At 39.9% G+C, this 25003-nt stretch overlaps 1 protein-coding gene across 1 annotated transcript in view; it reads right to left on the reverse strand.

Moving 5' to 3' along the window:
• Window positions 1-646: 646 nt before the first annotated feature.
• The window catches only part of FAM135B (family with sequence similarity 135 member B), a 190906-nt gene continuing 166549 nt past the window's right edge, over window positions 647-25003 (reverse strand). The window contains exons 9-20 of the mRNA XM_085053635.1: window positions 24190-24239; window positions 21170-21325; window positions 18965-19038; window positions 15643-15797; window positions 12537-14595; window positions 10582-10748; window positions 9278-9369; window positions 7020-7117; window positions 6553-6704; window positions 5685-5795; window positions 3112-3225; window positions 647-1685 (exon numbers count right to left, since the gene is read on the reverse strand). Coding sequence (XP_084909761.1) covers window positions 1480-1685; window positions 3112-3225; window positions 5685-5795; window positions 6553-6704; window positions 7020-7117; window positions 9278-9369; window positions 10582-10748; window positions 12537-14595; window positions 15643-15797; window positions 18965-19038; window positions 21170-21325; window positions 24190-24239 — 3434 coding nt within the window. The 3' untranslated portion in view covers window positions 647-1479. The remainder of the gene's footprint in view (window positions 1686-3111; window positions 3226-5684; window positions 5796-6552; window positions 6705-7019; window positions 7118-9277; window positions 9370-10581; window positions 10749-12536; window positions 14596-15642; window positions 15798-18964; window positions 19039-21169; window positions 21326-24189; window positions 24240-25003) is intronic.

Below are 25003 nucleotides of genomic sequence, written 5' to 3' on the forward strand. Positions count from 1 at the left end.
GTTTGTAATATTTTACAGTGTTTGTTAGAAGATATAGAGACCTATTCATTTGTATTTTTAAACAGATTGTATTTGCATTAAAAAATTGCCTGCCTTACAAACAAAAATAATTGTGAAGAAATGTTCACTTTCTCTTTTTTCAAAAAACTACTGTGATATTGAAAATTTATCAAAATGTTATGAAAATGTGCAGAAAGTTATTGAAATTTGTCACTTTAAATCTGATAACTTTTCGATAAAAATCTTAATGAAACTTTGATGAAAAAAACTAAAAATCAAGAAAAATGTTCTTTTTCAAATTCTTAAAAACAACTTGGATATCATTGCATGAATAAAGTTTTAAATATTTCAACCAACTGTAACAAGATAATAATTAGGACTGTATATAGCATCGCAAATGGGCATTAACAAAGCATTTATAGAGTATTGCAGAGGATCTTAAGACATCTTTATATTTTTAAGCTTTCCACAATCCTCACCATTCTGTATCTCCAGCCTTTTTTCTTTTTTTTTTCCAAATGTTTGGGTATTTTTATGGCAGAACTGGATACATTTTGAATTCCATATCAGCATAATAAATTACAAAAAAACCAAACCAAAGAAAAAAAGAAAAAACAAGAAAAAACAAACCTTGGGGCATATGGACTTAGGTACAAATGTAAAAGTAAAAATTGTACCTTTAAGGTTATAACAAGGACAGTTATTATCCTCTATAAATGTAAACAGAAAAAAATGTTAACAGATGCCACTGATATTTTACAAGTAATCCAATATACTCCTCTTGGTTTGGCAGCTTCTAATTTGAACAAAATTCTTCCCAACCTAAAGCTGGTTTTTCTTTTTACAGACAAATATCAGTATTTCTTCCTCCTATGTAAAATATTTTACTCTTTTCCATTATTTGAACGTACAATTTGTGTGTTACAAATTATTACCGGCAATGGAATCATCCAAATATTTTCTTCCAACAAACAGAAAGACTGAAATTTCATAAATGGTTTTCAGACTTCTCAGTTCATCACAAAGAAGGTTTTAACCTGAGTTCACATACACCTGTTTCCTTGTGTGTTAACTACCCCAAAAGTGCTACAAATGTAGAGCTTTTTTAATACATAAATCAGCATTAAATCAAGGACAGACAAGTTCCTGGTTTGATATTCAGGAGAAATGGGAATTATATTGGTCCAATCACATTTAGATAATTAACCTTCTTATTCTGATTCTGTACTTCAGAAGTGGCTCATGTCTTTATGTGGACAAACATAGAAACTGAAGAGGAATATTTATTTCTTCCAAAAGCACCAATACTTGGAAGCTTGAATGCCTTAAAGCCATAGCACTTTATTCTCTGAAAGAGAAATGGAAATGAAGAGTTTAAAAGTCCCACCTGATCTCATTTCTAACATTGCACTCCTTTGGCTAAGGGAGTCTCCTCCACTCAATGGAAAGGTTGGCCTCTGTTACCCCACACTTCAGGCACTATTTGAAGTAGTTGAGTCCTGCCACGAGGAAAAACTTCTCCAGGAAAAGTTCCGAGTCCAGCACAGCAATGTGGGCAGCCCGGCCTATCAACGTGTTGGCGGTGTTGGGCAGAGCATGAAACACGTTGTGTCTGATCAAAGTGCAGTCCTTGGCCCCAATCAAAGGCTGGAGCAGGTTGTTGATCATTTCTGCGTAAACAGGACCTGAAAAAGAGTTGGGAGACCACATTTACATGCCAAAGCTCCCAGATCCTCTCTTTCCTTCCAGTATCATTAAATTACCATTAAGAAGAAGAAGGAGGAGGAGGAGGAGGAGGAGGAGGAGGAGGAGGAGGAGGAGGAGGAGGAGGAGAAGGAGGAGGAGAAGGAGGAGGAGAAGGAGGAGGAGAAGGAGGAGAAGGAGGAGAAGGAGAGCAAAATGGAAGCAAGGCCAAAATAAATGTAGTCCAGTTTGAAGATTTGCCAGGTGCCAGAGTGGTGTTCATCTAATGGAGGCTCAAGACATGAGGAGAGATCTTCTGAAGGTGCCTAAGGACTAGGCCAGCCTCAACATTTAGTCACCTTCCCTCTCTAAGTGAAGAAAATGCTCGTGTTTCTTTCAGGGCAGTTGTGGATTCAAGTGTGAGAGGATCTGGCAGGACTTGAGTCCATTTGGGTTTCTCTGGGGATTCTGATGCAGGAAGGATGTCATGTAGATGGTTGAGGTGTTTACAGGGGCAGAAATAATGGTTCAGGAAACATATACTGATAAATGATCTGATATACTGATAAATGTACTGATCTGGCTCTTGCAAGGGCAAACATCTCCCTGAGAAATAATCACTGTAAGTGAGTTGAAGAATTACCTTTTAATTCATGTCTGAGGTAGGATAGAAAGAGCTGTCAACAACTAAAGAGTGTGAAGGCAGCCATGCTGATTGTTGGACCTGTGTGTCTCTCTCTGCTTCCTAAGTGTACCTCCATTTCTAGGTAATCACATATGTGAAATGGGGATGAAATTGCACTGAACATTATTCCTGGAACTGGTATCAAACTGAAGCCATGAAACATTTTATAAATGAGGAAGTCTGCTAATAACAAAGGCAATACCTGGGACAGCACACAGCCTGAGCTCACAGGAGGGCCTCTGGTGGTGTGAGTCCTGATGTGTTTTACAGATTTTATTACAAACCAATATGATTTTATATCTGCCCTTCAAATTATTTTGCAATCATTCAAACACTGTTGTAAACAAAGGGAAAACCCCCTTTCTTTGGATGTGTTGAGAGAGATTTCATTACGTGTATAAAAGAGGAGACAATACAAGTAAATCAGTAGACTACAGAAAAACATTGTCAAGAGCTAGTACTATTATCCATTAAAAAAAATCTAGAGGGAAGGGGAGGAAGCAGTAAGAAACCTTTGATTATGACCTGATTGAAATTTGTTTTTATCAGGCAAAGAGCTTCTTGAAAAGCTTCTTTTATTGATTTCAGTAATTTCCTGTGGGAAGCAAACACTTTCTTCCTTATCAAATAAACATTTGAGTTTTCATCATGCTGATGAAAAACCCTTCTAATGTAATGACCGAGTTGCACAAAAATGCAATTCTTCAACAGCCTTGGGAATATATTAAAGATCTTAAACATACCTGTGTGTCTGTCCTTAAGTGCATTTTTGCACATTTCTATTCTTGCTGAATGAAAGGGTACATATCTGTCTTGGGGTGAGGCCACTAGCACAACATTTTTAAAATACTGAAGACCTGTGGCAAACATATTAAATACATTAATCACAATGAGGCACAGTGATGAAAATACATACAGTGTCAGCATGACTATTTCATGTTCAAAGGCTTTTGAAAATCTACATTGCAAAACAGATAATTATTAAAACATGCAACATATGCTTAGATTCATAACAGCTTAAACACATTTCTGTTGCTTCTGTGAACTATTTTTTACTTATCAACACTCACACAGGTTAATTGTATGTAAACAAGCCATAAAAAAATACTTAAATTAAAACATTATTCTTGCTAATATTTATACCTCTAAACAGGATGTAGTTCATAAATAACACAACAAATTAGTAAAATTCTCAAACAAAATAGGAAGAGGGAGAAGAAAAGGACACTGCTATGATGTCATACTGTTACATCAATGTTGAGGGAGCTTTAGGATCCATCCAGTCCCTGCATTCAGCAGTCACTTGCTGGTAAATCCACACTGCTGGTACATCAACTAAAACCATCAAATCCTCCCTCTTCCCTGGAGGCAGTGGGGCTACTGATGAGCTGTGGAAACAAGCTCCTGCTATTTGACCTGTCTGTGGCTTCTTGAGTCACCCACATTTAACAGAAAGGCTGGAAAATGGGCACTGATGACCTAATCTACTTGTCCAGAGAGCATCCTGAACACAGAAGAGCTGTGGGTTTGTCCTTCATCTTCCCCACCCTCTTATTTGAAAGTGATCCAGAACTAAGGCCAGGTTGGATAGGGCTTTTAGCTACCTGGTCTAGTGGAAGGTAGACTATGGCAGGGGGATTGGAACTAAATGAGCTTGGACACCCCTTTCCATGTTTCTATGATTCCATAGCTAGGATTTCTAGGTTTTCATAGAAAAGCTGACCATCACCACCACAATGAAAAGTCCAGCTGGCTGCCTTTGCACAATCTGACTGAAGCTGTTTATCATTTTCTTCTTATGCAATCAAACCAACAGTTTGCAACTTCAGTCTGAACTAAAAAGCAGGAGAAGCAACAGTGAGTGTTACCATATCTAAAACCTTATGTGAAGAGGTTCAATAGGGAAGAATAGTTTATTTTGTGTTTGGTTTTTATTGGTTTTCTTTTAAACACAAACATTTGTTAAAGAGATTGAAAAGTGGTAGGGACTTCTTCTTTAATAAGAAATTCAGAAATTGCTGGAGGTTTACAGAGTCCTCTGGGAATGTAGGCACAACACTGCTTCTGGCATTTCTCCCTCTCTAGGTTCTCCCAACTTCTTCTGGGGGCAGGGTGCCAGAGTAGAGCCATGTCTTTGTGGAATCAGTATGCTATCTCATATGTTCACATCTACCTATCTACACCTTCAGATATTTTGCCTGAGCATCTACCTGGATGATTCTGACTTTACAGGCAACTCTCTCTACATTTAAATTTCTGCTTTCTCCATTTTCAAGGACATCACCTTCATTTATAGCCTCTTCTATCTCCAGTCTACCAAGCTAACAAGCAGCAAATCACTTTGAATCACAAAAAATGCTTGGGAATAAATTGCTTGAGAAGTTACAATACGAGTTTTCTGTGTAGACCCAATTTTATTTGAACTTGACTGTAGTATAAGCAGTCATCAACTGTTCTCGATGGAAATAAGAGTTAGGGAATCAAAGGGAAAATTCAAATAACACTAATTTACGTCAACTTCCTGTCATCGATTGTGGTATGTAGTTTGTATCTGTAGAATTTAGATGTTCTATTCATATTAACATAGTCTGTGTTTTCCTATTAGCAGTGTACCAAAGTATGAGAAAATAATTAAACATCCAGTAGTGACCTTGTCAGTACATAGTTAACACCAGTTAGTTCACACACAATATTAAAAATAACTCTTAAAGGAAAACAACTGCTTCAACAGAAGGATCATGTTTGCTTTTTTTTCCTTAAGAAAAGCCTGATTTATTTCATTTATTCATGACAAATCTAAGAATGGGGAAAAATTCTCTATTCAAACATCATTCTTCTAGTGTGAGGCCATACATCTCTCTCTGTAGTACAGAAGTGTCACAATAGACATGAATAAAATTTTCTCTTCATTTCACAGAGTCATATTTCCTAGAGACAAGAGATGTTAAACTTACAAAAAACAATAAAAAAGGAAAAATGGTTTCCATCTCATAGCATAAATTAAGCAATGATGGCCTGTCAAGAATGATGTTTCCTGCTTGCAGAATATAAACTTAGGTGCATGTTTACTGCAGCACAAAGGTCATATTTGATGTTAACAGTTTGGCAAATACATTCTCTGATAACTGGCAAAGAAAAAACGGGCAGATAAAATTGATATTCGATTTTAAACGGGGCAGCCCTTCTAAAAAGCATGTTTAAAGAAAGATCATTAACAAAATGCAGATTTCCTCTGCTCCCTGGAGAGCAGGCAAATCCAGTACAAGCCACTGGAAGAGCCCTTGGTATTTACAAAGACACATAAAGCCCTACTCACCCGTTTTTTGGCTGAGCTGATAGAGGAAACACTTGCGCAGATCCGCGTTGTCCCTGAAGGTCAGTTGCAAAAGCGACCCTGACTTTTTCAACTTCTGCATGAGCCATAGACCTGGAATGGAAATTGGTGCATATTTTTCTGCTTTGCTAGTCATCAAGCAAGGGAGTTAAAGGCACGTGCCTACCATAAGGATAGCACTGTAATTTAGTAGAAGTCTTGTTTACTCTACTACAACAGGGATAAAAAGGTCTCTCAGGATAGAGATGACAGTTTTAAATTAAAAGAGGGTAGATTTAGACTATATATAAGGAAGAAATTCTTTACAATGAGGGTGATGAGACACTGGAACAGGTTGCCCAGAGAGATGGTAGATGTCTCATCCATGGAAACATTCAAGGTCAGGTCAGACAAACTGATCTAACTGAAGATGTCCCTGCCCATTGCAGGGGGAATGGAACTAGATTATCTTTGAGGTCCCTCCAACCCAAACTATGCTATGACTCTGTGGTTGTCTCACAGTAGCAGGAACACTCAGGAAGACTGAACTGTGTGACATTCCATTTTCATAATAATGTTTCTTTTTCAGCTTCTCTTTATTTGCAGAATCTCTTCTGCAATGGGAGACTAAGTGGAAACAGGGTCATCTCTCACTGCTGCACACCCCTGGGCTTTCCAGGGAGCACTGTGATGGACCTTGTAGTAGATACTGAAATTGTAATTTTTTCCTGTGGGTTTCAGGTCTTCAGCAAATATTTTCCACAGCTTCAATGGACAAGTCATGCTACACTAAATTCCCACCTCCACGTGTTACCCTCTCATGCACTCTGCCATGGAGCCCAGCCAGTCAAAGCTTTCTATCAACTCTTACCTGTACTAACCAAAGTGCTGTTGTTGTAAAGGGTTCCCAGGTGAGGCCCAGAGAGGGACAGAAAGGTGTGTAACTTGTTGAGGTAATAGCGAAACCTGGGGCGAGTTAGTACAGATCGAATGATGACGTTACCAAGGGAATGTCCAATAAAACTGTTGGGAAATAAAGAATTACATTAACATGAAACCCATCTGTGTTTTCTTTAAATTAAACATAAGGATGGCACAAATTTCTCGGGGTGGGGGGCAGGAGGGTGTGGATTTTATTAGGGCTTTCAATAAAATCCTTTCATTAAAATTTCTTGGGTTTTGCAGCCTACAAGATTCTCTTTCATCTCTAACAATGTAAAAATTAGTCTCACCAGTTCAATGGCTTTTGACACAGAGCACTTTAGGAACAGCTAATTCCACTGGATGTTGCTCATGTAACTCAAACAGTTACAGACTATTAGCTATCATAAAGCTTACCTTATTCGGGATATGGAGAGGTTGTACAGCTGGATATGCTGAATAATTTCATCCAATAACCGGTCAGTCATTGTATCAAAATCAGCAAAAGTATCAGTCTGGTGAAAAATGAATGAGTTGGTGAATTAAAGTATATCACACTTACTGCAGACTGATGTAATATTCAAAGTCAAATGCTAGCAGACATGTAATAACCAGTGTAAATTTTCTCTATAGTTGTTCAAGGGAGACAAAAGGGGGATTTTTCTCAGTCTCCAAGTCCTCTTTTCAATTGAAGTTCTCCTTTGAGAGAGTTTGCTGAGTGATTCCAGAATCATAAGCATGGTGCTAAAGCAGCCTGACTTGACTCTGGTGAGAACTGCTAATGCTCAGCTGCTCTAGATACCAAGCTCTGAACGTGGAGGAAAAGCTTTTGGCATTTAGGATTCAACAGATTAGTGCAATAAAATACTTTACAGCATTATGCGTTGGCATAGGGGTTATGCTGATGCTAAGGATGTCATCACAAAATTATTTGGCCATCTTAATCCAATGCTGTGTGTTTGTTATTCAACAGTCATCAGTAAGAAAATGAGTGCTAGAGACAGATGAATAATTTGTTGCTTGCAACAGTACTGCCAGTTGTGAGACAATAAAACAAGCAATATATTTCCAGTGTATACGATTACAGGCAGATCTTATTCAGAACTTTGTAATTTGGCAATCCAACAGGACTCTAAATCAAACTCGTAACTAATGAGATGCCACAAAACAATCATCAAATGTTGGAACAGCTATTCAGAGCAAACATATGAGTAATTAATGCTTTTGAAACATATCAGTAATTAATGCTTTTGTGACACAACTCATCTTGCTAATTGCAGTTCTTGCAAAGGAAAACATGAGCATATTCACTTTGCAATACAGACTTAAAATAAATGTTCTCATAAACTACAAACAGTCCACTAACCTCCTGCGTGTTTGTTTTGTCTGCATTGATAATTAATGATTTCCTTCTAGGCTCAATTTCTCAAACCTTTCAGGTTGTTTAAAAGTGAAAGAATATCAGCCTGAATGTTAATCATAAACAAAACACATCAAGCATCATATTTCACCTGTGTATATCTCCATCCTTTACTATCATTTCAGCCTGGTTGAGCTTGTCTAATGCCTCACAAATGAATGCCTGAAAGAAGTGATTTGAATTATCCTCTGTAAAGCAACCCATCCAAATGACTGATTTCTTGGGTCATTTTCAGTGTGGTTCTTAGAGAAGGGGAAAAAACAGTGACAGGATGCTTTACAGAATTAAAACAGCCATCAAACCACCCAGGTTCCACTTCCAGTGCTATGAGAACTTCCCCACCTTCCCAGACTATAAGACCACTAAAGAGTTCCCACTGTGGCTTCTGGGTAATGTTAAATACAGATGTTGTAGGATGTTTCATTCTCTGAAGACATTCTCTTCTCTGAGAAGAGGCCTTGATGGAAATAGGAATTGGTCTCCTCATTATTTTCACCTTGCTTATGTTAAGTGTACAGGTCTGCTGCTGACAGAGCCTTGCAAGGTGGCAAGTTCACAGACTTATACCAACCAGCCACTTCAATATATAAGAGCTGTTGAACAAAGAAGGTTGGGAAGTTTTGACTCAAGTTTCTCAGGTGCTCATAAATCAGAATAATGTTTCTGACTGCACAATTGAAATCCTTATCTTGTGCATAAAGTTAGGCCTTTGGGTCATAAATATGGCTCCGTTGCCAAGCAAGGCACAGGATTCATTTCTGTTTCTCTGCCTAGATCACCAATCAATTTTTCTGGAAGACATTTCTTTATCATTCAAGGAAATAAATCCCCCAAACACTGCAACAGGAGAAGCAATGGCTGATGCAGCAAAGGACGCTGACAACACCTGCTGGATATTCCACATCCTCCAGATAATTTAGCATCACTAAACTTGCTGCATTCTGCTAATGCTGGGTTGCAGAGGCACCAAGCTGCCAAGTTTGCAAACTGGAAGGATAAATCCATTTTCTTCCTCCGAGGCCTAGTCCTATTACTGCTAATGTCATTGCCTTTGACTTTAATGACAGGAATATTTTCTAATAGGTTTGAACACTCTATCAAATTAGACAGGAATAGAACCAGGCCTTTGCACTACCTACTACATAAACCTCCCTGAATTCCCCAGTGCTTTTGTTTCACTCAGCTGGTGAAAAGGCCTTTGCTGAAGGTCCTGTTTCAGCAATCTAAAGGAAGACAGAAATTAGCTCTTTACTACCTGATTTCTTTCAGACATTAGGAAGTCCAGTTTTCCACCGGGAAGTCCCAGTTCTATAAAGGTCTTTACCAGCCGCAGATCTGCACTGTTACCTAGGAACAAATGGTATTTTATAAGATGCAATTCAACAGGAAAATAGCCAATATAGAATCAATTTAACACAACAACCTTGACACCTCAGTGCTCTTGCTAAGTGCTACTGAGAAGGTTATCACACCTCAGGATCACGCATTGAAACAGTGAGAGGACAGGAATTCCCACAGCCACCCTAGGTGGGCTGGAGCTCACCTGCTGCTGTGAGAGACTGTAAATGGTGGGGAAGAAAGGGCAAAGATCAGGTCCAGAATAAATCTGTCCTCTATTTGCTGAACAGCAGAAGTAAGACAAAAGGACAACAAGCTGAGTTGAGGCCCCCAGGGACATCGCAGTCGCTGTGCTGCGCTGTAGAGCTCTATCTTCAGAGGCAGAGTAGCCCAACTCATGTATTCACAATTAGAGATGATGCTGAAATACTGTTAGGCTCCTAATATTTTTAGAGATGCCTCATTATGTACCAGGAAATTCCAAAGTCTTCTGAAATATTTTGTTGGTGAAGGAGGTCATGCCACCTCACAAGAAGGGCATTCCTGCTACTGAGATAATCAATGGCAAACTGCCTTTACTCAAGCCAGTTATTGCTTGTTTTCCATTTTTTTGAGATTTCAGAGCCTCTGCTCCTCCTTCTCTGTAGTTTCAAGGCTAACATCTACACCTTTCTAATTGATACCTGAATTTTTTCAAGAGAAAGTTCACATATAATATAACTGCTTTCTGCTTAGAAAGCATATATCTAAAAAATCCCTGGACCTGCTTCCTCTGCAGCAAAGAATTATCTTTATTCTCTCATTTTCTAAAGTCAGCCACTATCTACTCTCTAACAGTATTTTGGGGGTTTAAATAACATTTTCCTCCTGGGGACACACTGCAAAACAACCAAGCATCTGTGGAAAGACATAAGGAGATATTGTAATGAACTCTTCCTGTACACAGGAGGACTGATGTGTTTTGATGTAGAATTCTGTTTAAAAAAAAGGAAAACTAAAACCAGGTAGCAGAACCCCATTTATTAGTGAAAATATGTAATATTCCCCCAAATCCTTTATTAGGATGGACTGAATAGTATAATAAGGAATAAATACTTAGTAAAACAAGTACATAGATGTTGCACATAGACTCTCCATCCTTTCATACTTGCTGAATAACTGTTTGTTTTTTTTTAATTTACACCAGAATGACTTACAAACAGCAATTCTTCCTGGCCTTACCATCCAATCCATGGACACAGACAACCAGGTGAATTCCATCTTCCAAATTTTCTTCCTCTTCCTCTGGTGGAAAATATGGGATATCAGAAGCTAGTACAGATAAGTCACTGTACAGAAATCCTTCAATCTTCATTTCTTTTTTAAATTTTTCTTTGGCCTGATAAAAACTGGAGAATACATTAATTAATCACAATAGAACTGGGTGTTCAGCAACAAACCTTCAAACTAGAAATGAGGAGGCTTCATTATGTTTCAGCTTTCAAGTAGAGACCTGGATGCAATTCCTTATCTATTAGAACTGGGAGAAGTCAAAATGAAGGGAAGAAACTCTGTTTCTGAATAATTTGGCTACATACAGGGAATAGCTAAAGTGCATTAGCAACTCACACTTGCCAGAGAAATGAAAGAGTAGCAAAAACTAATTTCCTGGTATCTCAGAAAATGAGACTGAGCTACCGAATTAGCAATTTTGCCTCTTAGCAATGTAATTTGCCTTATAGGTACTAAAATGCAAAATGTATAATTTTGCTACCATCAGATGCACATACAGCCAGGTAGAAGGTGCTCTCCCCCTTCTTCAGATTAGAGCTAAAGGATGTACCTCATGTGGTAGATAGTTTTGGTTTTGTCTGGTTTTGGATTCTTTTGAAACTATTCAGTAGAATTTAGAAGACGAGCATCTCAATACTGAAAGAATTAAGATAACACCTTTCCTACTAAAGGTCTAAAATTTGACACCCGAATTCACCCTGGAGCTTTCTCTGTCTGAAGATGGCAAAATTTTCAGTAGCTTTTTGACTTAGTAAAACTTATGCAGACAATTTATAAATCAATAATCACAATGATATTGTAGAATTGAGTAGGAAACTGGGGTGAAAGAGCTTAGGAGATTTAACCTTTAAATCTTGGGGATATCGTAAGGCAACTTGAGATAATCATAGAATCATTAAGGTTGGAAAAGACCTCTAAGATACTCAGCTCCAATGGTGAGTAATTACTTACATCAGCCCAACTACTTTTAAAGGTCACCACAATGAAAAAAAAAATGGGGTTTGGGCCATGAACCTGGAGGCCATGGATTCATGTGCATGAATACATGCCTAAATGTTCTGTTTCACAAAGAAGAAACAAATTCTGTACTTAGATTTGTCAGGACTTAACCGTGGTGTATAAAACAGACTTCAGGATGCTTTCAAAAGAATAAAAATAAAGTCTTGGATTGCAAATGAATGCACCTGCAGGCAGCCAACATTATGGGCAGCTTAATGAGTTGAGAAATTTCAGTGCTACTGCTTTTCCTCAGCACAGCAGAGGCACCAAAATATAATGCAAATATGCAAGTGGTAATGTGCCAATCTGCGAAATGGGCCCCTGTGACATCAAGGTCATGAGGTTGCACTTTTGCATTGGGCAATCTAGCAAGGAGCAAAAATAATGCCTCTTCCTCAGCTATCCATGGTTCCAATTCTCCCATTTTTCCAGTTTGAGAAGGTGAAGCTGAGACCTACCAGCCAATCTGAACTCCCCAATACAAAGTTTAATGAATGAAATGCTAATCCTGCAATTACTGAAGCAGGATTAAAAAGCAGTCTCTGGCACTGCCAGAGTGAACTGACTGTCTGGGATCGATACTCAGCTTTGGGTATCCTTGATTTCATGAAGGAGGGTCAGGTCTTAAAGATTATTTAGACACTTAAATCCCACTGCTTTTCATGAGAATTAAGGACCTGATGTCTTTGGCAATCTTGGTCTCTCTGTGTTTTCATCCTTCCTGTCTATTTAGATAATTCATTCTATATGAACCATTTGTCTATTTGGATTATTTACACTGAAACTCCCCAGGCAACTCTCTCTCAAACTCAAGCTTCCTGTATGCCTACTGCATTAGGGTCCTGAACTGTTTCAGGGTCTCTTGGCATTACGGTTACATTAATGAATTAATTAGCCATTCTTACTTCAGCATCCTTTCGTTGGTCTCTTCATCCACCTCATCGGAATTGGAGCAGACAACTCCGAAGGAGCCCAGCGGCTGGCGCGTGATGGGGAACGCAGCCTGCTTTGCCGAGGAGCCAACCACGGCAGGGCTCTCTTTGAGCACGGAAGAAAAGGGAAGACAGGTGGCTGTGCAAGAGACGGACAGGTTAACCACATCAGCAGCCTTTCTGCTTTCCAGGGCTACTCCCTCTGTGGTGGCCAAAGGGAACCCGGTGCCGTTCGCTACGGGTTTATTCTCCTGGCTGTTGGGCTCCTGAGGATGCTCATCCTGGTGGGACCCTGCAGGGTCTGCTGAGGCAGGGCAGTCATTGAGCTCAATTTCTTGCAGCCCCTGCATTTCTCCATGCACTGCTGGGCTCTCATCAGAGAGAGAGCTGCCACATTCTCCCCGCAGTGGGCCAAATTCAGTGGAGGTTTCTGAAGGAGCTGCAACAGGATAGCAAAAATCTGGTACCACCTTTATGCTTTGTGAGAAATTCTCCTCTCCTGAAATTCTACTATTGGAGGAGCCCTGTGGCATTTTTAAAATGTCCAGCTTAAGTTTATCCTTTGGATCCTCAGTGCATGTATCAACCTTATCTATATTTTTGTCCAAGTAATTACAAACCCTTGGTGTTTTTAAGCTGCACTCACCATTGCTCTCCACTGACAGGCACTCAGAGACATTATCTTGGAGCTGCTGAGGACAAATGGGTGGCCTTGTATTTTCCAAACTACAACAAGACTCTGGAAAACCTCTTTCCTCCTCCCCTTGTAATTCAGTGTTACTGCTACTGTGTTTGAGGAGGGGTTTGGGATGTCTTCTTGGTTCAGTTTTTCCACTTTCAGTGGTGATTTGACACTTGGAAAAGTCCATGAGTATTTTCCCATCTTTATCTTCTGTTTCCATGCAGCTTCTTAAGTTTTGATCTGAATCTCCGGCGGTGGCTTCACTGTGTTTTGATATATCCACCTCCTCTGTGGGCTCTTCTGGGCTACTGATCTGAGGAGCTGAGACAGATTTCGTCAGTTTGGTAAGCTCCACTTCCCTCTCCTCTTCCTCAAAGGGCAAAGAGCTGATGGATGTGAGTGATGCTTGGATCCCGCTGGGCAAGCTGGTGTTGCTTTCCGTGTGGCCACCCTCCAGGGAATTGCGGTGGATGGCATGCCGTCGGACCAGGTGGTGCAGGATCTCCCGGTCACTGGGCAGCTCCAGGGCTCGGCTACGAGCATCAGACCATGCCACTGAGCTGGGCTCACTTTCAATGCCTGAATCAGATATTATAGAGGAGGATCTTTTAATGACCCCTGACATCAAGGTGAATTCTTCACTCTCCTCACCTCGTTGCTCTTTTGTGACTGATTTCACGTCACAGCTGTGTGAAGGCAAAGCTTTCAAAACGGGGAGATGGGCCTTGGTGTCTGCATCTTCTGGTTTTTCAAGACTGGTCAATTCATTCAGTGCAAGCTCAGATGAAGTGAAATTAGTTTCAGGATGACCAAATTCATCTAGTTCCTGCATTTCAGTCCTGTCTTCCATGTTATCAGTTCCACATGCTCCACATTCATACTGAGCACTGACAATTAACACAGGCTCGTTTTTTGGGGAGTCCTTATTGCTGGGTTCCATGTCTCCACAGGTAACATCTGCCCCAAGTCTATCATCTTTTAATAAAACTTCCTCGGATGTTTTAAAGTCTTCTGACATGTGTTCTGTATTGCCTGGCTCCGAGTCAGAAATAGTTTCCTCTCTTGAAACGAAAATATTTTTTTCAGGTTTCCTTTGGCCTTCTTTGTTCACTGTACATACCTGAGATGTGGAATGCTGGTTTAAACCCTTAGCAGCAGCTTCAGTACTGCTGTGTAGGCATAAAGGATTCCCATTTATCCTGTCTGTGTGTATTAGCAGAGTATCTTTCCCAAAGTCTCCTTTCATTACTCCAGTAGCATCATCTGACGCACAGTCTTCATTTTCCTGTGTTACATCCATTTGAGTATTTGCAGGAACCTCAAAATCTGAGAAAACTTCCAAATTCTGATCTGAAAGAATGAAAGAAAAATAGTAGTATTACCTGTAAGAACACAACCAACCATCCCAAAGCAATGTGGGAATTTAAAAAGGGATTTTAAAGTTTAAAATATTATTCTATACATTTATATTATATAAATTATACATACATTACAGGCATATTACAAATCCACATGCCAGAGTGCATTTAACTAGAATTATACTCAAGGAGTAGTTACATTTAGGCCAAAGAAGACAATATCAATAAAATACTCTTTACTGAATATAACTATCTGTACTGCTGATTTTTAAAGCATAGATAAATGAAACAAAACTGATATTTTTTGTATTCCTGCTGTCCGTCAACATTGTTCATAGTATAGCTCTTACTTTTGATCAGTTAATATTCAGTTTAATAACTTGAATACCTATAATGAGTATTGTCAAAATTGAGGCAGTAGAATAACTGTGGAAGAGCAAAAATTTTGTACTACAGCCTATATTCACCAGATTATGTACACCTATAATATTAATACATATTTCATCCTTGGTAATCTTAATGGTTGAGTGATAAGAATAAGGTAGTAAGAGCCAGAGGTTTTACTAAATAACTGGGGTACTAAATAATTTCTTAATTAAAAATTTGATTTGGGTACTCAAGGGCAAAATATTTTTCGGAAGGCAAGGCAGCCCTTCAGGGGAGAGTGGGGCTTTTCACTGAAATTGTTGGGTTTTGTTCTGAGATTTCTTACCACTAGATGTCATTGTGGGGATGTCAGTCTAGTGTTGAGTTTCCTTTAAATTTGTACTGTAGCAAAAATCCAAAAGATCTGGTTTTCTTTTTAGATTTTCCCTCCAGCTATTTTAACAAAAAAGCTTAATTTGAAGATGAAAAATGTGAAGAAAATACTCAAGTTTGCTATTAGGCAAAACAGTAAAATTCAATATTACTTAGAGAGTCGCACTCTCTTCTGATCTCATAAACCCAAGGGATGTGAGATCACATCCACTGGGCTGGGGAAGTTCCTCCCTCAGCTCAAGCTGTCCCATGAAGCTGTACCCTGTGGAGTTTCACTCACCTTTGCAAGGCATGTCTGTGTACCTGTCTTCAAAGATAACTGGGAGTGTGTTCCAGTCCCCATCGATGTCCAGGCATTCTGCTGGCAGGGGGGGCATGCTGGTGAAATAATCCGAATTACGAATTTCTGTAGAAATCTGTGCGTGGCTTTGGATCCTGGCAGCAAAGTAAAAAACAAATTGAGTGTGTGAGTTGTTACTGTGCTGTTTCTCCATCACTCCTGCAAGCTCAGATATGTGGGCAGAGGACAGAGTCAATGAGTAAAAGGAGAGGGAAGCAGTGATTACATGATGAGGGGGACCCAGCACTTCTAGGACATTTCCATTTCTCAGTTAGAGATGCCTACAATGTGCACAATCCCTTCAAAACCTCAGTGTTTTTGGAATTATTCCAGATCCCACTGCCACAGGCTCCTGTTAGCTGCCATCACCCATAGCTGTCCTCCCAAGGGTCTTGCCTGCTGGCTGGGGCTGGATCACTCAGCTGGTTTCTGGTCAGGAAATGAAGTCTGTCACTCTGGCTGTGGTCAGGGTTTCAAAACCCAGATGCAGGAAGCAATAATCCAAAATTTGGTTGAGCAGTACAGGGAAGAATTAAGCCAAGAAGGATGCAGGGCAAGTCCTCTGTCTCACTTACATCAGAGCTCAGAGCACTGCAGAATCTCACATATATACGAATTTGGAGGAGTTAAGGCACATTAATTCAGCCACTGTCTCCTGGCAGAACTAGTCACAGACTCATAGGATGGTTTGGGGTTGAAGGGACCTTCAGGATCATTTAGTTCTAACCCTGCTGACATGGGCAGGGACACCTTCCACCAGACTAGATTGCTCAACCTGGCCATGAACACTTCCAGGGATGGGGCAACCACAGTTTTTCTGAACAACCTGTTCCACTGCCCCACCACATTCACAGTAAAGAATTTCTTTCTAATATCTAATCTAAACCTACTCTCTTTCAGTTAGAAGCCATTGCCCCTGGTACTATCACTACATGTCCTTGTAAAAAGTCTCTCTCTGGCTTTTTTGTAGCCCCCATCTGTTCCATTATTTGGGCCACTCAAAATGCTACCTGGCTCTCCTCAGTGAATGCGACATTTAACTGCCACATGAATATGTGTTCAGCTATAATAAATACAATAATTTTTATTTCTGATGAGCTTTTCTATTTGAATATCCATCTCAAAAAATAAGGAAAATATCAAAGAGTAAGGCAAAAAGATTTCCATAGATGGTCAGCTGAAAGCAAATTTGTCCTTCATCTTTAGACCAGTACCTCTTGTCTGATTACTATATATCCTTGTGAAAAAGATGAATGACTGATATTAAAATAAGTGAGGAGAAATATCTTTTGTCTGTAAATCTAAGGAAGATATGTCACCTACTAGAGGCCTCCACCCTGTGCCATATGCAAGCTGCTGGAAATGATGTGTCCTCTTCTGCCTAAGCAGCCAGGCATGTGGGTGCACAGCCTCACACAAACTCACAACAGCATGGGAGGCAAAAACCAGCTCTTGTCTCATAAGGAACAGAAAAATGGGAAAATCTTACTGCTTGAGGTGGTTGTACAGCAGCTGGCACATTGAGCACTGATCTCACCTGGAGACTCTGTGAACTCAATTAATAATCCTTACTACCACTCCCAATATTAATAATACTCTGACAACCAAGACTCTGTTTTTCCAACTACATCATCTAGCAAATTCAGAAAGAAAACATGACTCTCCCACAAGGCCTCTATAGACTGGATTTTCTACACAGACCAATTTTAAATTTTTTTTTACTGTTTTGGTTTGGTGGATTTTTGTTAGTTTGTTTTTGGGGGTTTTTTGGTTTTTTTGGTTTTTTTACTTAGTCTCCTTGATAAACACTGAGAAAAACATTATGTTTATGTGTAGGAAATAGGTTACTTCTATGACTGCCTGGAGAAATAGAAGCACTTCATGCAATTAGGCTTCTCCCAGTTTGTTTGAATGGGACCATGAGTGTCTGTGTCCTCATCCCAGAATCTTGACAAGGGGCTTTCCTTGTACACAGCTCACTAAAATCCTGACATGGGAGAACCAAGTGAGCACAACTGGTCCCCTGCAGCCATGGTGCTGCTCTAATTTGGCAGAACAAGGCAGCCTTGTACAATACAACCCATCCACTAATGAAGTCATGGACCTTTCCATCAACACTGAATCAGCCTTAATGTCTCCAATGACAGCTCTGAGAAAAGCAATTTTCTTCTTTGCATTAGGTCAGAAGCAAATGTCTCACTTAAAAATCATCATTGTGACAGGACCTGGTGTCATGGCCTTTCAGCCCCTTCTGAAAGATGGATTTCACACTGGCAATGTTGTGGTCTGCCCATGGTGACAAATAGTCTGGATAACCTTCATCACTCAGAAATTCAAAGCTGAACATCTTTATTTGAACTCTGCCTTCAGGGGTCAGGTCCTGAGTGTCATCCCAGTGCTCCACTTGGATTCACTGGCTAAAACCAAAGGTAGGATTTGCCCTGGTGTAGCTTTAAAACTGGCTCCTCATACTTCTCAGTTTGGTTACAAGCAAGAATTGTCCAGGAGAATAGTACACTTGCCAATGGTTTAGAGCATATTTTTATGAATGCAGCCCAGTGCAATGCTTGTTTTTCTTGTCTGCTTTACATACTTGGTTCTTGGTCAATTAATTATCAGCCCTGAGTTCAGATTATATCCATGATTTTCTCTTCTCAGCTAACATGGTGGTACTTGCCATTCCCGACCTTCACTGCTGCATCTAGTCAACATTTACAGCTTTCCATTGCCTGTTTAATGCTCCTGTCTACATCTAAACATCCTTTCTGCTAGAGAAAGTAGGGCTGGGCTAAACAGTATAAAATATCCATGCCTACCCCAAAATCTATCTTGGGGATGGTAAAAAGCGAATTTGTAAATGTTAAGATTTCTTGCTTATCAAAAGTTATTTCCCACTAAAAGCACCAGTGCTTGGTCTGGTGTATTTGTTTTAGGAAATTAATTGAAGAATGGAATATCTATATATCGATATATCTACATGTATATGTATATATGTGTATGTGTGTGTATACACCTGTTTATAATCTATATCTATATAATCTATATCGATATGTGAAGCTTGAAATTAATTATTTCTGGTGCTTGCCTGATCAGTCACTTACTTTTGAAATACATTTCAATAGGTTTACAATATGGAGCTAAAACAGAGCCAATGACCTCTCTTAAAGCAAACTCCTTCACACCCTGCAGAAAAAGATCTCATTCTTGATTGCAAAATATTTTAAAGTAAATTTTTAGTCATTCCAGAAACAGGATTACTTACAGGCCTTCCTGGAACATGAGCACAGCAGGTTTCTGATGCTCAGTGTAGAAGAAGGCTTCTGAGAATCTCCTCACCTGAGAGAGAGACACACAAGTTAAACACAAGGTAACAAGTGCCATAAGTCTAAGAACAGAGAAGTGACTGTCAGGACCAGATTCCTTAGTTTGGTCCATCTGTGTTGCATCACTCTGATGACACTAATAAAAAAAAAAAAAAAGTTCAATTCTGTTTCATTTTTCCAGATCAGCACAGAGCAGCTGGTGTTGTTGCATATTTTGCTGCAAGGTAAGATGAGTCCCTTGACAATAAATCAAAGTTTGGTTATCTGCATCTTCTGACTACTTTTCTGAAAGCTGTCAAATTTACAATTTTCCCTGTATTGTTAATGTGGGTAAGATTTATTCCTTTGCCATTGTGCAAAAAACAGTAGAGGAGTGACTTACTAAATTAGAACAATTCCTAATTGATTGCCTCTTCTATGAGAACATCCACAGTGACTCTCAAACTACCACAACAGCAAAGGAAGTCTCACATATCAGTCCAGAGGAGAATAATCCCTATCATGGTAGAAACACACTTATGTCATGATACTTACAAAATGAGAGCTCTTCAAATCCCTTCATGGACATTAGATCTGTTCATTGTTGGATAATCAATTACAAAAGAGCCATGGATCTGAAGTGGCTGGCAGAGCACAGAGTGTGAAATAAGCTATAAAAAATTCAGTGCTGTCATCTGCCCTGGAATAAGCTTTGAGTTTAAATGAATCAAGCATAATATGCAATCAAATGTACTGAGCTGTTAAACTGCAGCCCATACACTGCTAATAATAATTGTAAAACTGACCTCTGTTACAGGGACAGAAAATGGCAGTGAAAAGCATATGTCAGAGCATCTCAGCATCTCCCTAAATCCCAGCTGTGCTTCAGCAAACAGCCTTTCTGAACAAAGGACAAGGAACCGTTCAAAAAGACTGTATCTTAACAGTAGGATTTTTCATCTAGGGCTCTCAAACCGTTTTCCAGAGGTGAAAAAGTGTAATTACACACAGTTTACATGGGGAGGAACCAGAGCATAAAAAGTTATGTAATTTGACAAAGGTCAAGACGATATTTGGCATCAGCTGAGACTCAAACAAACCACAGGCTGTGATTCACCTTGCTGGAGCTGGGAGCATCCAAAGTTGGGTCCTTTGCCTGAAAGCCACCCAGGTCCCCTCAGAGCCAAGGGACACCTTGTCAGATTAACCAGGAGCTTCAGCATCAGGCACTCAGCCACCTCTTCCTGAATTTTATGCCCCATTTTTTCAAACTCCTGGAGAGACTTGTTCTGGTCACTCTGACCTCCACTGACTTTGACAGCAGCAAAAACATAAGCTGAGATGGCAATACCTGCACTGCACTTTCCTAGTCCTGTGCAAGGTGAATTCTGCCCTTTTCTCTATTGTCCCTACTGCAATGATTAGATCAGACTGAGTTCAGCTCAGGTGATGTGCTGGAATGGTGTCTGGTCAATAACCAAGAACGTCCTGATGGAAGACAGAGCACTTGCTGAACTAATCAGATAAGCAGATCTGACAACATTCACTCAAATGACAAGTGGTTTTGTGCCTTCTTTATTACCCAGCACAAGAAGCAATTTCAACATCAACATTAATATTTTGTTATTTTCACTTCACTGTGAGAAAGGCAAATAGCTACATATATATATGTGACATAGTGAAGAGAACAAATCCATATTGCTCATGGTAGCTTTGTGAAACAAGTTGGGATAAAATCATACTTTTTGTTATTTGTCACAGTGATGTTTCTGGTTTTTTTAAACAAATGTTTATTATTCAGGGATAACTAGCAAGTATAGGTGATATTATATACCTCTTCCCACCCACCTCCTCTTCTGTGTCTGATCCTGGCATTCTCATTTTACTCATTCTCATGAGTAGACCAGATCTCTGGGCTACTCATTTGACATAGGATCCCAGGTCACATAAAATCAACAGTCTTCATTCCAGAAACTGAAATCTGTAACTTCAAATCCTGGGCTTCACCTCTTCTTCCCCTCCTCTTCAACTCTTGTTGTGCTCACCCCATTTCATGTCAACACTCACAGAGGCAGAATTGCATTGGAAATATATATCCAGATAAATCTCTAATGTTTATCAGCAGGTGACTGTTACTGAACTTGCTTTTAACTTTTTAACATTACCCTTAGCATGTGATGTTCCTGAGTCAGATAAGCTGTGACTTCTGGATGGAGCGTTGCCACCTCTAGGAATTGGGTCCACAGGGCCAGGAGGTGAGAGCAAAGCCAGGCGAGGTCCTTGCTTATCTGTTCTGCCATCTTCTCCGGATTGTTCAGCAGCTGGAGGAGAGAAAGGAAATTATGAGATCAAGACAGTGCTATGAAAAAATCGGTTCATACATCAGATTAAATTCTTTTAGAAACAACAGCTACAAGAAAAAATTCTCTTGATTTAGGAATATCTTTTTTCAAGCTGCCATTTTCAGTTATTTTATCCCAAAGGAAGCTGGTGAGACATTTTCTTTTACTCTTTAAAATCACACATTTTAGTGCAAAAGGTCTCAGCTACCCAATTAGACAGCAAGAAGAGGAACAGATAATTTTTTGCAGACACTTAACTGCAGGCGTAGTAACTGGCAGGGAAATCAAATCGTGTAGCTTCCAAATTATCCACCAGATGGAGCTAGATGCTCTGAAATAATAAAGCATGACCGGGCTCTGTGAGCAAAAGGAGCCCTCGCAGCCATGTCACATTAAGATACAGATGGGTGATTGAGCGGGAACCAAACAAGAAACCTCAAACCAAAACACTTGTTCCAACACCCTGCCATGGACAGGGACAACTTCCACTAGACCTGGTTGCTGAGAGTCCCATCCAACCTGACCCTGAACACTTCCAGGGATGAAGCATCCACAGCTTCTCTGGGTAACCTGTGCCTGTGCCTCACCACTGTCACAATAAAAGATTTCTACCTAATATCTAATCCAAACCTGGCCTCTGTCAGTTTAACACCATATTTACTTGTCCTAGCACTATATATCCTTGTAAAATGTCCCTCTCCAGCTCTCCTGTAGCCCTCTCTAGGTACTGAGAGGTGCTAAATGTTCTCCCCGGAGTCTTCTCCAGGCGGAACAAACCCAGCTCCCTTAAGCCTTGAGTTCTCAACTTGTTAATATCTTTAATGAGAGACAGACATTGCATTTTACCTCCATATTATTCACCAGGTCTCTTTTTTTTTGTTTGTTTGTTGTTTTTTTTTTGGACTGCACTCTAGCTGAAAGCCTGCTTATTTTTCACATTTTATTATGCAGGTAGTTTCCAGATTGGTGACACTGCAAACTAAGCCATGATTAAAAGCAAATTGTCTGTCTGTGAGAGAAGCAGAGAGAATCTGTGTGTGGATGAAACAGATATTGTCACTGTGTTTACATTGTTTGCGTGCTATTTTGTTTTAATCACTTGTCCAAAATGGCACAAACTTCAGCACTCAATCTGGTACAGGAAAAATCAGGGTGATACTGGGGGAAATAAAAGATCTTGCCCAAATATTTACCTTTGCAGAGTCAGGGCACTACTTTATTTATGGCACCCAATTTTATATGCTGTATGTCAACATTAATTTTTTATTTGTTAAGTCAGTAAGCTGTTTCCTACATCATAAATTGAAAGCTCAGTCTTCAAGGCAGATGCATTATTAATGCAAGTCATCTTAGGAATAGGTGTGTGATGGCTATTTTTCTAGTTTATTGGTTGTCAAACATTTCAATGTGCCAGAGAGGGAGGGAGAGAAGAAGAAGGAAGGAAGGAAGGAAGGAAGGAAGGAAGGAAGGAAGGAAGGAAGGAAGGAAGGAAGGAAGGAAGGAAGGAAGGAAGGAAGGAAGGAAGGGAGGAAGGAAGGAAGGAGGAAGGGAGGAAGGGAGGAAGGGAGGAAGGGAGGAAGGGAGGAAGGGAGGAAGGGAGAAAGGGAGGGAGGGAGGGAGGGAGGGAGGGAGGAAGGAAGGAAGGAAGGAAGGAAGGAAGGAAGGAAGGAAGGAAGGAAGGAAGGAAGGAAGGAAGGAAGGAAGGAAGGAATGAAGGAAGGAAGGAAGGAAGGAAGGAAGGAAGGAAGGAAGGAAGGAAGGAAGGAAGGAAGGAAGGAAGGAAGGAAGGAAGGAAGGAAACTACTTCTAATAATGATATACTAATACTTACTGCATTAAAAATTAGTCTGAAGGAGACTCTTGATTGTGTTTTCTGTCCCATACCCTTTCAACTTCTAAATCTAATGGAGATGAGCCCAATAAGTTATGCTTCTCTGAATCAATTTTATGTGAAATCAGATTCCCTGCAAAGCATCCAAGTCAGGACTTAAAACTAATAAATTTGCCATTTCAAACAGTTTTTAAGCCACAGCTGACAAACATTAGCTCACAATTTGTAATAGGGGTGTAAATGGACTTCTCATTTGGTTTGGACTCATCTTCCCTCCATTAATTGTTACCAAATTCTCTTCCCCAGGGAAGTGGTGGAATCACCTACCCTGGAATTGTTAAAAAAAAATAAGTAGGTGGCACTTTATTTATATGGTTGACTGGGCATGGTGATATTCGGTCAAAGGATGGACTTGATGATCTTTTCCAAACTTAATGATTCTATGATCCAATGATAAATAAAATATATCAAATCTCCGATTCTAAAACACTTTTTCCAGTGATCAGCTGGCACTTGCATTTCTTCCTGACACTCCTGATGACTTGTCTTTGTCTCACTTGAAATAAACTTGGCAGAAGCAAGTTCAAGAGAGTAGTTCAGTCACTTCTGTGCCAAAATCACTTTTTTCCTCCCATAAGCCTCCCAACACATTTAGGTATTTTTATTTGAAAATATATGGTTGTACAACCTGCCAAAGTATCTTTTCTCCTGTCAGCAGAAAAGCTATAATTGCAACCTACCCCAAATAGTTTTTTTGTCATACTGATACTCAGGGCTAGGCTCACTGAAGGATATTAGGACAATCCAGCTGGTGGCTTATTAAAAGTGACAGGAATACCTTATACACAACCAATCAAAGTTATGTGAAAGAGTAGCTGGAACAGAAGCAGTCAAGAAACTTTCTGATGGCACCAAATTCTCTTTTTCCCTGCTCTGATACATGACTGGGCTATCTCTGCACTTGAAAAATTGTCTTGGAAAGCATAAGGACAGATTCTGTTGAAGGAAATACCTGCAGCTCCATACAAAGATGGGATAATGTCTCCTCCACAGATAGCTCCTCTGGGGAAAAAAAACAAAGAAAGACAACAGGTTTGAGAACAGTGGATGTGAAATATTAATGCTCTGCTGTTTATTCATGAGAGAAATTGGTCATTTGGTATTCTTGCTTGACAAACAAATTTCAGTTTGGGTGTGGGAACTCTGCAACACACTTTGTACTGATGCAGGTGCAACTTCTGCTTATGCAACCTGGACCACTAAACCAGTAGAAGCTTTTGGTTTTGTGGTGACAAAGACGACAAAATTTAGCTTTTTGTTGACTCCCTTTTACTAGAAGTTTGACTTTTAGCCTTTGGTACTTATGGCCAAATGTAGAACTGAATACAGAGTTTGGGCAAATGATGTGCAAGGAATGGGTGTCCCTGGTGTGCTACAGAGGACTGTGTAGCAACACCAAATTCCTGATGAGTAAAAAAATTAGACATCTCTGCACTGCCTTGTGAAGTAGGAATTACCTCACCACTGCAAGCAGCAGTGTTTTGATGTGTTCCTGAGAGAATCCAGCACAGGGACACTCCGCTTTAAATGCACCACAGAGTATAAAGCAAAGGAGGACATCAATCAACTCTCCCACTTTGGCAGCTTGATTTTGCAATGCGGAACTTTCTAATGGTGTCCATAAAGAAACAAAGCAGAAACAAAGCAGAACAACTCACAGACCAATTCCCTCCCTAATCCACAAATGTCCTTTCTCAGATAGCACTAATAAATGGGAAAGGACAGCCCAAGATGGGGAGTGCCTTGAAAAGACCCAATCTTAGATG

Source organism: Lichenostomus cassidix, chromosome 2, assembly GCF_008360975.1.
Source record: "Lichenostomus cassidix isolate B80296 chromosome 2, HeHo_3.0, whole genome shotgun sequence".
In the NCBI taxonomy this organism is placed as follows: domain Eukaryota; kingdom Metazoa; phylum Chordata; class Aves; order Passeriformes; family Meliphagidae; genus Lichenostomus; species Lichenostomus cassidix.